The 15,973-nt window shown below is 39.4% G+C and overlaps 1 protein-coding gene across 1 annotated transcript in view; it reads left to right on the top strand.

The window, feature by feature from the left end:
• The window catches only part of MAOA (monoamine oxidase A), an 80,709-nt gene extending 75,938 nt beyond the window's left edge, over positions 1 to 4,771 (top strand). The window contains exons 11-15 of the mRNA XM_090264306.1: positions 33 to 90; positions 1,259 to 1,356; positions 3,813 to 3,924; positions 4,130 to 4,186; positions 4,378 to 4,771. Of these exons, the coding sequence (XP_090120432.1) occupies positions 33 to 90; positions 1,259 to 1,356; positions 3,813 to 3,924; positions 4,130 to 4,186; positions 4,378 to 4,518 (466 nt within the window). The 3' untranslated portion in view covers positions 4,519 to 4,771. The remainder of the gene's footprint in view (positions 1 to 32; positions 91 to 1,258; positions 1,357 to 3,812; positions 3,925 to 4,129; positions 4,187 to 4,377) is intronic.
• The last annotated feature ends 11,202 nt before the right edge of the window (positions 4,772 to 15,973 follow it).

The raw sequence follows: 15,973 nt of genomic DNA, 5'->3' as shown, positions 1-15,973 counted from the left end.
CTTCCTTAACGTTTTTGGTTCTTTTTTTATAGAAAGAGAAAAATCTGTGAGTTGTACTCCAAAGTGCTGGGATCAGAAGAAGCATTACAAGTAAGAACACTCAGCTTTAATACCTAGCAGGTTGTTCTCTGTTTGCTTTAAAGGGTAAAGGAAAGCAGATTCTGGTTTCCTGCGAGGCTTATGAAGAGAGTATAAAGGGATATGTTTACTAAAGGGTTAACCTCAGCTGTCACAGAAGGCCATTAAAATCTGCTGTTAGGTGCAAACAATTTCTGATGCAGTGGTTCCCTGGGCTCTTTAAGTGTTCACTGAATAACTGGTAGCCAGTTGCAGTCAGAGCCTAGAGCTGCAGGTATTACCTCCTGCGTGGATGAGATCAGTTCCCAGAACCAAGAGCCTGCCCTCCTGTCAATGTCAACTGACTGCTGTGAAAAAAAAAATCCCAGATAGATCATCATTTGTTGGAGAAGGCACTGCAGTATATACCTGACAATATAACTGAATCTAGACTCTCTGCCCAAGTTGAAGTTATATTATTTTTCCATTTGTAGACTCAACTCACAGCTTATTTAGAAATTTTAGTGCTTTCAATCCACCAGTGAAAGCAATTATGAAAATGAAATTCTTTCTGAAGATCCTACCAGATAGCTTAGAGCTCTTTTAGGGGATTATCTCTGAACTGTTCAAATAACAAATTTGCAGAATATATTAGGGAAATCAGAGAAGGTTCTCTCATGTCCATTGAGAAACATCTTAATCTTTAATTCTCGTCTTTTTATCAGAATTCCTGTCATTCGATTTTCTAGCTTAGAGAAGTGGTTCTGAAAAAACCTTTCTTAGACACTGTATTTATCTTCTACCTCCTCCCTCCACCCTTTTTTCAGCAGTAATGCTTTGGTAGATGGGGAAGTAAAGTCTGTTGTTTAGAGGATCCGGAGTTTTGAGTAGACATTTCCAGAACCTGATTATTGATGGAGTATCCTGTAGACAGGTCTAAAGACTTCAGAATCTTCCTGGAGGTGCCCTGTGTCCAGAGTCAAGAGGTTGAAAAAGTCAAAGTAGACATGCTTAGTCAGTTGGTACTCACAAAAGACCGTCACTTGGTTCTGTCACATTTCCCCATAAATGTGCTTGAAAACCAGGTCAATCATTTTTTAAAATGTAAACTTTTTAAAAGTAAAATACACAAGAACCTTCATTGTTGACTGACAGAATTTGTGTGTCTTTCCTTTGAAATTTTCTCGTCATTGAACTTCAGCCAGTGCATTATGAAGAAAAAAACTGGTGCGAAGAACAGTACTCCGGGGGCTGTTATACTGCCTACTTTCCTCCTGGCATCATGACTCAATACGGAAGGTACTACTTAGACACCAAACTTACAAAATAAGCAAAGTTCAATGGGAATTTTAGGAATAGTAGTCAGCACTCTTATTTTATTTTTTTTAAAGATTTTATTTATTTGTTTTTTAGAGAGAGGAGAAAGGAGGGAGAAAGAGAAAGAGAGAAACATCAATGTGTGGTTGCCTGCTCTCCACCCCCAACTGGGGACCTGACCCACAACTCGGGCATGTACCCTGACTGAAAATAGAACCAGTGACCCTTTGGTTCACAGGCCAGTGCTCAGTCCCCTAAGGCACACCAGTTGGGTCATCAGCATTCCTATTTCTTATGTCTCAGGTTGTCAGTTGTGTATATTCTAGATGTCCATATGAAAATACAGTAATCCCTCTCTATATTGCTGTTCACTTATTACAGACTAACTGTATCGCGAGATTTTTAAAAATATTATATTTAATTATTTATCGCAGATTTTTTGCTATATCACGGGATTTTGCGGTACTGTATATGTATGTTAAAGTTATGTAAGTTTAAGAGTGTAGAATATGTTTAAGAACATAAGTAGTGTTTATAAAAGTGTGGAAAAGGTTAATAAGGGAGTGGGAAAGGTTAAGGGACTGGGACAGTTTATAAGTGTGTGGGAAAGGTTTATAAAGCCTTAATATATATATAAAAACTAAAATAAATGTAAGGTTCCTACTTTGCAGATTTTCACCTATTATGGGGGGAATCTAGAACATAATACCTGCGATAAGTGAGGGAATACTGTAAGTATGTTGGTACATAGAAAAATAGCTGTCAGCACATAGAACAATAGCAGAACACTGGTGAGGATTTCAGATGTCAGTAGTACATGTGAGAATTTTCCAAGTTGCAGTGTCCTTCAAGGGGCCTTCTTGAGCTCAATTAGACATTCAGGTTCACACAACTACTCTATGCTCCTGGGCAGCAGTCTACACAGAAGGACATAGACTAAGTATATCTTGCCAGCAGAGCAGTATTATATATTCCTCTTCAGGGAGAGTGATCCTTTCTGTATGCAGCTAAGATGTGAGGAGGCGAGACCCCAACAGGGTGGGAAAGCCCATCTTAGTTTAGAAGCCAATAGGAGCCATTGTCTCTTGTAACAGCCTTATTGGCATAGTGTCCAGGGTCTGTGTAAGAGACATGCCCAGTCTCAAGAGGCACCACACTCACTGAAGCCCAAAGTGATAGCCTCCTACTAGGTATTTACAGTTCAGGCCAGTCATTCCAGCCCAGATCCAATTTACCATTGTTGGGATGGGGGAAACATTTTTAGAATAAGTGGTATGCCCAGTAACATAGGTGGCATTATACCTTCATCAGGTTTCCAAAGAAACAGAGCTAGAGTGTTAACTGAAGGTCACATTTATCCATGAAGGAAAAAACTTTATTAATCCTTTCCTTACACAATATTTTTGTTTATTTATGTTTTTATTAATTGAGGTGAAGCCTTTAGGATAGAGATGTGCAGCTTAGGAGATTTTATAAAAGTGGCTGTAGACATGGTAGGAGTCAAAGCCGACAAGGTGGGAAAGGACAGTTGCCCATTCAGCCCAGCCCTTCCATGGTTCTCTTTGCTGACTTCTTTGCAAGAGAAGGCCCATTTTTCCCTTCCCTCAGCTAGTCTCCAGATACATTCATAGATGCTAACTGTACAGAGATCATTTTTTTAAAAAATTTTTAACAAGGTTACTTTATTTTTATTTTGTAATTTTTGTTATTTTAGTTTATTTATCTGTTTTTAGAGAGAGGGGAGAGGAGAAAGAGATGGAAAGTAACATCAATGTGTGGTTGCTTCTCACGCGTCCCCAACTGGGGACCTGGCGTGCAACCTAGTCATGTGCCCTGACTGTGAATCGAACCAGCGACACTTGGTTTGCAGGCCGATGCGCAATCGACTGAGCCACAGCAGCCAGGGCCCCAGAGATCATTTTTTAAGGAGACAGGCTTATAATCCCTCAGGTCTTTTCTTTGACAGGGATCATTTAACGTCCTTGTCTTTCCATTCACGACTACAGTTCCTCCTGGCAGCCTGGGAGTGCCTGCCTGGCTGGGGTCTGCTGTCAGATGAGATCTCATGCAGAATACACCCATTTGGGAAGACAGTGCAGGGAGCAGAATAGATTACAAACAGGAAACATACAACAAATAAGTCTGTGGATTTAATGCACGTTCTTATAGTCCAACACTGGATGGCTAGGAAAATGTCAACATCACCTTTAGTGACTGATGACCTGACAGCCTAATTCTTTCTGGCTTGAAAGTTCAGACCTTCAGTTGGTTACAGGCCCAGGAAACAAGGAGGAGCCTTTCACATTTGGATTAGTTGCATGGGAGTTTTTAAAACAATTTGAATTACCTTGTCTTTTGGGGGGTAAATGAGGGCAGTGATTGACTCATTAATCCTCAGTGCCTTCTAAAGCAACTGTGACCCCTCTGTTTACTTAAAGGGTGATTCGAGAACCAGTAGGCAGGATTTATTTTGCTGGAACAGAGACAGCCACACATTGGAGTGGGTACATGGAAGGAGCTGTTGAAGCTGGAGAACGAGCAGCTACATCGGTAAGGGAGAAAGTCAAGTCACCTTCCCTCCTGAGTCCAGCAGTGTTTTTTGTATCTGACCTTTCTAGATCTTGATGTTAATAAATATGTATGTCTATTTTTGGCTCTTTACTCCACTCAGGGGGCTCATCTGTGGCCAGCAGGGCCTTGAATCTGTCAAAGCTATAGGACTTCATTTCATAATACCATTGCTGCTTTCTTTCAGATCTTGTATGCTATGAAGAAGGTGGAAAATCAAGACATTGAAGAGCCTGAATCAGAGGTAAATTTGGCAGCTTCATCTCCATAGACTAGTAACTGTGTATAAAACTTGTATCTTTTATCTTCTAACCTCTGATATAATTGTAGGTTTCACTCTACAAGGCATATCAATGCATTCATATTACAGATATATTTTTTCCCTTCTTGTCAGTGCAGGAGTCTTCTGCTAATGATCTATGTTCATTCATCTAGGATGTTCCAGCTACTGAAATCACATCCACATTCTTGGAAAGGAACCTTCCTTCTGTGCCAGGCCTGCTGAAGATCATTGGATTTTCCACATCAGTAACTGCCCTGTGTTTTCTGGCATACAAGTTTAGGCTGCTGAAATAATCCTGAAGTGCACTCTATGCTTACTTTTTTTCAGTACCATCAGAAAACATTGACAAATTAATGGTTGTGTCTAATTAGACTATTGTTAAGTGCACTGGATGTAACCCCTCAGTTTAGTCTGTGTTAAAGTAAAAGCAACTCATAGAATCACCTCATTGAAATCAGTAAGAGCAAGCTTCATCTTATTTGCCTATGTAGACTAATTCATGTTGATTGATAGAATAAAGCCTTGTGATCGGTTTTTTAATTTCAAGGTCAAGTGCTCATCAGAAACAATTTCTATGTCCTGTTTTTTTTCCCTTTAATGTAAATTGCCTGATGATTGCAGAAATGAAGCATTTAACTTTCTATAGAGGTTAACTAGGTGAAGGACCAGCTTGTGACTGATCTTTTCAGTCCTCAGGAAATGGTCAAGTGTAGGTCCAGAGTCCAGGGAGTAGTTTCCAGAGGTGAGCAGCTGCCACTTTAGATGAGGAAATAGTACATGAAAGCAATGGAGGTAGAACAGTGAAGAAGGGATGCATTTTGTAGGCTGTTGCCTGAGGAATCTCTGGAACGCTTCTAATTCCTATGAAGTTTCTAGACATCTAATCTCAGTGTTAGCTCACTTGTGTATTTTCCCCTTTTGCTTCTTAAAGAGGACAGTGTTTACCAAAGCATAATGATTAAATTGACTTTCTGTGACTTTTTACAGCTCCCCAGGTAAACAGAGTAAACTAGCAGCAGGACCATCCCCAAGAGGCCTCCCTGACTAGCTCTACATGAGGCCATCTTCTCTTCTTCCTGGAATCACTTCAGTCATCATTGATGATAACATTCTCTACCAGTTTCAGGAAAGCAGTTTTTTCCTTTCTTCCAGGTAGACACTGGCTGTCTGAAAGCCCCTAGTGACATATATATTTTTTCTTTTTTCCTATGACTGTAGTAGAATTAGACAGATCTATTAATTTAAATATATCTTTAACATGTTTACCTTAGAGTAAATGTTAACATGCCAGTTTCTCTCAACTAACTGAAATAAACATTAAAAATTTCTTATTGTTATTTGTCGAGACTATGAGATACAGAAAGTAAATTAGGCCTCTATATTATAAATTCACTTGCTTTAGTTATTAAATTTTATAAAAGACATGAAATTGAGTGATTTAACATATGAAGACTAAGTTCTCTAAGGACATTTGTGGGCCCAGAGCAGTACCACCTCTTGTCTTTCCCACTTTAAAAACTATCAGATTTTTAAAACTTTCCAAAATTTTTAGCCATAAACTTCTTTTTTTCAATATAAATATGTGGAGAAAATCAACATAGATTTGATCAAATAAAACAGTTGAGAAGATTCCGTGGACTCGGATACACAGGTGGTGGATACACAGTAATAATACCTTATTCTGCATCATCAATGAATGAACATTTCATTTCAAATGAAGTTTCTAGATAGCTGAACCTTACTCTCTTATGTGCCAAAAATGTTAAATAAAATTTTTGATGGACATATTTCCATACATTATTAAACAAGTTAGATCCAATTAATTTTTTTATTAACCAGGTCAATCATATACCTGAATTATTTTATGCTTTTATAATAGAGTGATACCATCATATTACCCCTCCACAAAATGTCACATGATTGTTTTATAGCTGTTGAGTAGGCTACTGCTTCTTCTGTCTTCTCCCATATTCAGCATTTTATTTCATATCCTCTTTATTATCTAACACCCCTTAACCTAATCTATTTCTTTACTGAATGGGAGTTTAAGATTGCAAAGGAAACTAACCCAAGTTTATTATATGATTAACTTTATCATACATCCAAAATTAAGTCATGGACCTGGTGTGAGGATTAAGGTATTTCTTTTGTCTGTCCTAAGAGCAAAGGGTAAGATTTTTCTCTGCTCTTTACCGTTCATTTGAAAAGCATTTTAGCTAACTTAGGATCTTTGACAATGTCTTGGATATGCTCTAGTATATAAGGAGGTGTCACATACACCAAACCATTTATAGAAATCACATTCCTGATCTATTTCAGTTATTTCTGTTCACTTACTTATTAACTTGGTTCTGACACACCTTTTGGCAAAGTCATCTTAACTGGCAACAGTTTTAAGAGTAATCAGGTTGATAACGTCTTGAATATTGAAGAACTCCTGAGTATTCAATTACCCTCTTCTCAACTTTTTAGAAAACCAATTAATTTATTCTAATTAGACCAGCCATATTTAGCTACAGATTGAGTATTAAAATGAATGCCAGTCCTGATGTGCATAAACATGAAATCAGAGCTGAGAACTCCCACCACATGGAAGACTGTTCAACACTAATAAAGATCCCATAGATCTTTTCTCCAATCCAGAGAAACTAGATTTCAATTTCAGCAGCTGATAGAGCATGGCTCTGTTAAGGCATCTGCTTCACAGTTCTGAAAGCTCCATTGTAAGATTGAGAATTAGATTTTAAAAGTTATCCTTTTTGTCACATCTGTTAAATAAGGACTTATACTACACTGAAGAAAAAATATTGAGGGATCGTGAACTACATTTAGTTTGATTGTGAACTTGGTGCTTAATGCTCTGTCTGAAATGTGCCTAAGTGCTACATATGGGAGTATGCATAAGTGTTTGTTATGCAATTGAATTACAATTTTACCTCTATGGTACTGTTTTGTTTGTTAATAAAGTGCACTACCACCCCTGACTCATATCTGGCTTCTCTATTTCGTCAATAATCTCAAGGTTAAATGGCTTCTTATAGCAGTAGGTCGCAATGAAGCATTACCCATGGATGATAGGTTTAAAAAGCCACTTTGTATTGATTCCAACTTCTCATAGTTTGGTTTGACTCTCATGTTTTATCAAGGATTCCTGGGAGCTGATTAAATGCTATAATATTGTCTGCTTGGGCTATAATCAGTCAGTGTGGAGTCTGATAGAAGTTTTTTCACCTAATTAGCATATAAGACCTTGAACAAATCACTTTAGTTTTCTGCCTCAGTCTCCCCATCTGGAAAAGGATGGATTGCACTTGATGGCTTCCAAGGATTCTTCTCATGGCAGCATTATGTGATTTATGTATTTGTTGCCAGCACTCTATGTTTGCTTATCAGTATGGCAGGAGCAAGTCACTCTACCTTCTGTATCTTGGTTCACTCCTTTCTCTTAAGCTAGGTTTCCTGGAAACAGACTCTGAGATGCAGAATCAGGGAAGAAAGTTTACTGGAAACAGCTCTCAGTAAATATAACTATGGAGGTGAGGAAGGAAGGATTGGGCAAAAGTTGACCTACAAAGCAGTTGCAACTGAGGCCTCAGAAGATCCTAAGGGGGAGATGGGAAAGCCCTTCAGAATTGTCCTCCATTGAGGCAAGGAGGGTCTGTCATCTATACCCCTTCATTATCCATCCTCTGTGAGGAGGTGCCACCTTGGGTGAGGAATCATAGCTGTAAACTGAGATCAGCTTGCATTCCCAGCAGCTGGAGAATCCAGGGAGGGGCACCCACAACAGCATCTATTTTACTCCTCATCCCCAAAAATATATGTTGTCCTTTGTCATGTAAAAGATGTTGTGGATTTGAGCTTTGATTTTGATAGAATGAAACTATTGCTGTGAGACTGCTCCTGTTAGGTAAGGTAACTGATTTTAGAAGGTTGTATTTCTGCACTATTCTTTATGTGGGAGAAAAAAATCAATTAGAAGGAACTCTGGAAATGTTTCAACCTCTATCTCAATGAAGTAGCCCCCTTCTACAATTTACTGATAGAAAGATCAAAGTGGATTGTGGGGAAGAATGTGCATTCATAAGCATGAGTCCAAAATCGAATGTCTTCAGGAGTCAGGCAGCCAAAAATGAGCAGTGGACATGAGACATTAGGAGGTAGTGAGGACTGTGACTGACTTGGGGAGTATCTGCCTCTAAGAAAAGCATTTATATATTCAAATTTCTTTAGAAGATTGATAACAAATTAAGACACATTTTAAGGATTTGCTAACATGTCCAAATTGTTCTCATAAATAAATGCAAGGTTTGGTTTTACATCGTGTAAATTATAAATTCTTTTCTGGATATCTTTGATTTCCTGAGAAATAAGCACCAAGACCAGCAATCATTTTGCAAAACTTTCTGGAGCAGGTAACAAAGGCCTGGTAAAGGGAAAAAAGATAAGGGGTAGGGGAGAGACAGAAAAAAAAGCCCTTTTAGATCAGAAATCTCTTCAAGAAATAACCCTTCCCCAAGTGCATCCCAAGGCAATGCTCATGCCCTACTATGTCAATGTCATGATTGAGAAGAGCAGTGTCAAACTTTATTGGGAAAACTGCATCCTCACTATGAGGTAGAAGTCACAACTCTTTTATCAGTGTTTAATCTCTGTTGACTATTATATAATTCTGATAAGCAGGACATCAATATTCAATGGATTAATTGTTTAAAACTATACTTGTTACTGGACAGGGGCCTGGCTCTGAGTGGGTCTGCCTAAGGCCAGCTGTAGTATGTGAGTTTTTGACTTCATGTAGGAAAGATTTCACAACACAAGTCCAGGTGACTATAAGGATCCATTTATTAATGGCGGGAGCAGTAAAACAAGGAAGGGCTTAGCTTAGAAGAAGCAACAGGAGAGCGTTAGCTCACTGAGCAGTACAAGAAAAGGGAGCTTTGGGGACAGGTTCAGAGGATCAGCCTTGGACGAGCTGCCAGCTGCCCATTAGCTAGCAATGTGTCTTGTGGGGGGAGAAGAGGGGGAAGAAGAGTGGAAAGGGAATGGCTCAGGCTGCTACCTAGAGGGAGAGTGCACTGGAGATGGGTCCTTAGTCTTGAGGCTTTTATCTCTCTCTTGAAGCCTGGAATATTAGGGGAGGTCTTAGGCCAGGGTTTCAGCAGAACATTCATCAGTTCTCCAGGTGTGCCCTTTCAGGATCATGGTCTCCTCTTATTGGTCAGTGACAGGGCAAGAAGTCAAGTTAGTCATTTAAGGTGATCCTGGCATCACCCGCCTGGTTTTGCTGCTTTTCTGGGCCTGGAGTTGAAATACAACTGAGGCCTAGATGTTATATCCAGGAAGGAAAGGCCAGGGGAAGAAAGATTACCCTGGGGGCAAGGACCTTATTTTCCCAGTTCTGCCCCCTGCCAAGCGCTCTGGACCTTCCCCTGGTGACCATCTGCACCTGGCTATAAATCGGTTGGCCATTGTGTTCAGCTATCTGTCTCAGTTTCTCTATTGCACTTGCCAAGGGATTTTCCCAGCTTCTTACTATCTTGTCTCATACTGACTACTTTGCATTGAGGTGGTATAAAAATGAAAGGCAAGTGCCTTAGCTTAGAGAATATGAGGAACTGGGTGGTCACAAAGGAAGGTACTGGGTAATAGTAACAATTCTCTTTCTTCTATCAGAGCTCAGGGCTTGGTTTCCTTCCTTGACCAAGGCTATTCTCTCCAGAATTCAAATGCAGGACTCAGAGTGACGGTTGTCTTAGCCTGTATCCAGGTTTGGGGAGACAGCTTTGGGGCCTCATGTGAAAAAAATTGGCTTGAGAGAACTTGGAATTCTTTCAAGGTGGGTCATGGACCAACTCACAGAAGACTCCACTCAATGCGTGTATGAGCCATACAAGACTATTATTTATTTATACTCCTTATAGCCACACCTCAATGGAAACCATGGTTTTCTATTAATTGGCTTCAGATATTTTCCAAGAACCATCAAGGTCCATATGTGAAATTGTGGTAGAGTGGTGTGGGTATATGCTTGGGTGGTGGGGTGGATGCAAGAAAAAGAGAAGGGAAATGGTGGGGGCAGTTTACTTAAATGTCCAAAGAGCAACATGATAACAATTTTGATAGGTTAATACCTATCAAAGTGAATAAGGAATCCCTGAACACTGTGTCATTTACTCTGTGACTCAGAGGACTTGCCTTATAGAATTGCAGGGAAAAGCTAGGTAGTGAAGGTAAGAGCTTAGCATAGCAAAATCTCAGTAAGTACTAGCTATCATCCATTGACCTTTTAGAATAGAAGCAGAAAGAAGATACTTTAAAAATTTTTTGTGAGCCCTGTATTTTTACAATCATTCAGCACATATTTACTGAGCACCCACTATGTGCTGGTAGGCACCACACTAGAATTGAGCAGTGAAAAGAGAAAATCCACTTCATGGAGCACATAGTCTACTATATATGCCAAGCAACACATTTATTTGGGCTCTGGCCAATACTATGAAAAACATAAAATACTATGAATGCAGGGAAAGTTTCTAGAAGGTCATGAGATTTAAGGACAGGTTTCTAGAATTTGTCTTCAAATTTCCATAGGTCACTGTGTAGCAAGTCAGCGAGGGGGAAGGAAATAAAAAATGAGATGGTGACCAGAGGGAGAAGGAGGGAAAGAAGGTGAAGGGTCTAGTCAAGGAACATGTATAAATGATCCATAGACACAGGCAACAAGGTGGGAGCAGGGGTGGAGGGGTAGGCAGGGCAGTGCAGAGCAACAGGGGGGAGATTGGGGCAACTGTAATAAAACAACAATGAAAATAAACAAATAAAAGGAAAAAATGGGAGTACATTTTAAAAAATGAGATGGCGTCTTAGTCAACTGGGGTTGCTATAACAAAATCCCATAAAGTGGGTGGCATAGACAGCAGTATTTGTTTCTCACAACCCAAGTTAGCAGATGGAGTGTCTGGTAAAGGCCCACTTTCTGGTTCAGATTTTTAGCGGTATTCTCACAGAGTAGAAGGGGGGAGGGATATCTGTGGGGTGTCATTTATAAAGGCATCGATTCAATTCACGAAGGTTCTACCCTCATTTTCTAATCACCTACTAAAGGCCCTACTTCCTCATACCATAGACTTTAGAACATCAACATACAAATACATACAAACTGAGGGGGGGATTATTTACAAACATTCAGATCATATCAGACAGCATGGATAAATGGCAAAGAAAATCATGGTAAGTGCTGAATGTTAAATCCCACTTGCTGCATTCACCACTGTTCACCCTTTTAGTTTTCCATTGTTCCCATCTGCCTAGCCCTTCACTGCAATCTGAGATATGAACTGGTATGCTAAGGAGCCACCTAAATTTGTTTTAAATGGGTGCCATCTTCTGGCCAAACACTGCTGTTTCCTTCCAGTGGAAATCCTATAGTATCCAACTCATTTTTGTCCTTGGGGGAAACTAAGAGGTGTCAACTCCGCTCAGAATTTCCTCCAAATACATTTGCCTACTCTTCTTTACTTTCCAGTTGCAACATGAAACAAAAATATTAATGCCTAATATCCATAGTCTTTCCTCTGCCCTAATTCCCAAAGAAGATTTTTTTGTTGTTCTTAGAAATGCTTCGTTCCTCAGCCTCTGTTGTATCCATCTGGGTAATGGGTGAGGAGGGAAATTTGTGGGAGCTGAGAGAGTTAGAACTGATTTTACCTCAGAGTGGGCAGGGAAAGCAGGTGGTGAGAACAGGAGAAATTTTCAGAAAATCAACTTGTAGTTATGGAGTGAAGCGGAAGGGAAGAAGGGGTTTTCAAAACCTGTCTTGATGGCTTAGATAGAGAATTAGGAGGATTTTAGGCAAGTTTGGCTAAGAGGCATGTGGCATAATAAATATCTACACTACTCCTTTGTGAGGCAAAATTGTGTTTCTTTTAGACGCTACACTGTACTGAGACTACCCTAGAGGTTCCCCAAACAACTTATGTTATCCTGGGCTATATAAATTCAGAAAACAGATGGCTAATAGTTTCTAGCATCTTCAATGGTGCCTAATGAGTCCTGTAAGTTCAACTGAGGGATCTTAGTAGAACTAAACAGAAAAGACCTCAACAATTCTGCCCTGAAAAGACCAGCTTCTAATCTCATAAACCATGCACCCCAGACTGGGTAGACACTAAATAGGTCTGGCAGTGAATTCGATTTATATTTTTTTAAATGAGCAAAGGAGGTCTGCTTATTCAGTATGTGTCTTCTACCTTTGTATAAGCATAAACCAGTGAACATGGGAGATGCAGGTGTGGGGCCCTTAGATGAGCCCAATGAGGCTGCTGGTGTTAGATGGGCCTTGTATTTACACTGTGCAGAGCCACAGTGTGCATCCTAAAAGCAAGTTCACTGGCAGGTGGGGACAATTCAGACAGGCCAAAGGGAGGGAGGACAGATCAGCTTCTCACAAGCAGCCCAGACCACTTTTTTCTACGTAAACCATTTTTATTTTATGAGCTGTATTTGTTTCCCATTGCTCCTGTAACAAATTACCACAAACTTATGATATTTTAGTTCTGGAGGTCAAAAGGTTGAAATGAGTCTTACAGGGCTAAAAATCAAGGTGTCAGCAAACCTGGTTCCTTCTAGGGGTCCCAGGGGAGAATCAATTGCTTACCTCTTCCAGCTTCTAGACGTTCCAGCGTTCTCTGGCTCATGTCCACATCACTCTAATCTCTTGCTACCATGGACGCATCACCTCTTCCTCACTTTGACCCTTCTGCCTCCCTCTTATGAGGACGTTTATGGTTATAGTATTCCCTCACTTATCGCGGGTATTACGTTCTAGACCTATCCCCCATGAGAGGTGAAAATCCGCGAAGTAGGAACCTTACATTTATTGTAGTATTTACAGTATATATATTTCAGTGCTTTATAAACGCTTCCCACACACTTATAAACCGTCCCCAGTCCCTTATTAACCTTTCCCACTCCTTTATTAACCTTTTTCACACTTTTATAAACACTACTTATGTCCTTAAATATATTCTACACTCTTAAACCTATGTAATTTTAACAACATACGTATACAGTACCACAAAGTCCAGTGATATAGTGAAAAATTCGTGATAAATAATTAAATATAATATTTTTTAAAATCCTGCCATACAGTGAGGCCACGATAAGTGGACCGCGATATAGAGAGGGACTACTGTATGTTGGGACCACTCGGATAATTCAGTGCAATCTCTCTATTTTATGCTCCTTAATTTAATCATACCTGCAAAGTCCTTTTTGTCATCTAACATAATATAATTACAGGTTCTGGGGTTAGGATATGAACATCTTTGCCATGGACATTATTCAGCTTACCACACTGACCAAGAGTTAAATGCCAGTATTGGCCTGTCCTCAAATTCCTGCTACCTCGGGCTACTAAATTTGGAGCAATAGTACAACGTTTAATGATTTTAAAACATGTGAGCTCTCCCCTGCCTCCACCAATATCTCCCATTTCCTACACCACCACATATGCACCTTAATATAGCGTTTTCCAGTTTTGTCTTATAGATACAGAAAGATTGGAATCTGATCCTCAGAAGCGATTGTATTTGTCTTGCATAAGCACAAAACTAGACTCCAATTTTGTACCTTTTGTAAAGTAGAGAACTGAAATTTCCTTTCTCTAACCCAAATTCATTGACACTCTGTATATGAGTAAATACCGTGTCCTTATAAGAACTTTTTCAGGCCTCCCTTTAGGAGTTGGATGCTCAAAGCAAAGTATCCTATGAGATACTTGTCAACCATTGACCTTCCAAAAGACTAACGGAAAACATGTCAATCAAGGAAAGCTGTTTGTTAGACTCACTGCAGTAAGAGAGAACATCACATTGACAGGGTCTTAACAGTGTCTCAAAAACTAGGAGAAATTAGGGTATGGTTTATAGGTTTATGGGATTTTCAAGTATGACTGGGTTAATTTAAAAAAAAATTTTGTTTTTCTATTATAGTTGTCCCACTTTTTCCCCCATTGCTCCCCAAAACCCAGCCCACCCCTTCTCCCACAGTCAATCCCCACATTTTGTATATGTCCTTGGGTTATTTATACTAGTTCCTTTACTAAATCCTTCCCCTACTGAACCCACTTCTCTCCCTCTCCCCCACCCCCCAGTAATTGTTATTCTGTTCTTAATTTACATGCCTCTGGTTCAATTTTGTTCATTTATTTGTGTTGTTCATTAGTCTCCTATATTAGGTGATATTGTATGGTATTTTTCTTTCACTACCTGGCTTATTTCACTAAGCATAATTCTCTCTGGTTCCATCCATGTTGTCACAAATGGCAGGAGTTCTTTCTTTCTGCTGCATAGCATGCTATTGTGTAAATGTACCACACTTTTTTAATCCTCTCATTTACGGATGGGCACTTATGCTGTTTCCAGGACTTGGCTATTGTAAATAGCACTGCTATGAACATAGGGGTGCATAAGTTCTTTTGAATTGGTGTTTCATGATTCTTTGGGTGTAATCCTAGCAGTGGGATTGCTGGTTCAAAAAGCAGTTCCATTTTTAGTTTTTTGAGGTAATTCCATACTGCTTTCCATAATGGCTGCACCAGTCTGCATTCCCATCAGCAGTGCCCTACGGTTCCCTTTTCTCCACATCCTAGTCAGCACTTGTTGTTTGTTGACTTGTCGATGATGGCCATTCTGACTGGTGTAAAGTGGTATCTAATTTTGGTTTTGTATTTGCATTTCTCTGATGGCTAGTGATGTTGAGCATTCTTTCATATGCCTCTGGACCCTCTGTATATCCTCCTTGGAGAAGTGTTTGTTCAGGTCTTTGCCCATTTTTTAATTGGGCTGTCTGTCTTGTTGGTGTTGAGATGTGTAAGTTTTTTTTATATATTTTGGAAATCAATCCTTTGTATGAGGTATCCTTGGCAAATATGTTTTCCCATATGGTGGGTTCCCTTTTCATCTTGCTGATGTTTTCTTTTGCTGAGCAGAAACTCTTTAGTTTGATATAGTCCCATTTGTTTATTCTTCCTTTCTCTTGCCTTAGGATATGTATCGGTGAACATATTGCTATGTGGGATATCTGGAAATTTCCTGCCTATGTTTTCCTCTAGGATTTTTATGCTTTCACGGCTTAAAGTCTTTGATGCATGTTGAGTTTATTCTTGTGTGTGGTGTAAGTTGGTGGTCCAGTTTCATTTTTTTACACATCCATGTCCAGTTCTCCCAGCACCATTTGTTGAAGAGGCTCTTCTCACTCCATTTTATGTTCCTTCCCCCCTTGTCGAATATTAGTTTACCATATGGACCTGGGTTTATTTCTGGACTTTCTGTTCTGTTCCATTGATCTATATGTCTGTTCTTATGCCAATAACAGACCATTTTGATCACAGTGGCTTTGTAGCATAGTTTGATGTCAGGTATTGTGATTCCTTCTACTGTGTTCTTCTATCTCAAGGTTGCTGTGGCTATTAAGGACCTTTTTTTGTTCCATATAAATTTTTGAAGTATTTGTTCTAAGTCTGGTATTTTAATAAAGATTGTGTTGTTCTATAAATTGCTTAGGGTAGTATTGACATTTTAATGATGTTGATTATTCCCATCCATGTACATGATATATGCTTCCATTTATTTGTATCTTCTTAATTTCTTTCTTCAGTGTTATGTAATTTTCCGAGTACAGGTATTTTATCTCTTTGGTTAAGTTTATACCTAGGTACTTTATTTTTCTTGTTCCTAAAGTAAA

This window comes from Furipterus horrens, unplaced genomic scaffold (genome assembly GCF_987537825.1).
Source record: "Furipterus horrens unplaced genomic scaffold, mFurHor1.1.pri manual_scaffold_17, whole genome shotgun sequence".
Taxonomy (NCBI): domain Eukaryota; kingdom Metazoa; phylum Chordata; class Mammalia; order Chiroptera; family Furipteridae; genus Furipterus; species Furipterus horrens.
This window is presented reverse-complemented; position numbering and strand designations above follow the sequence as displayed.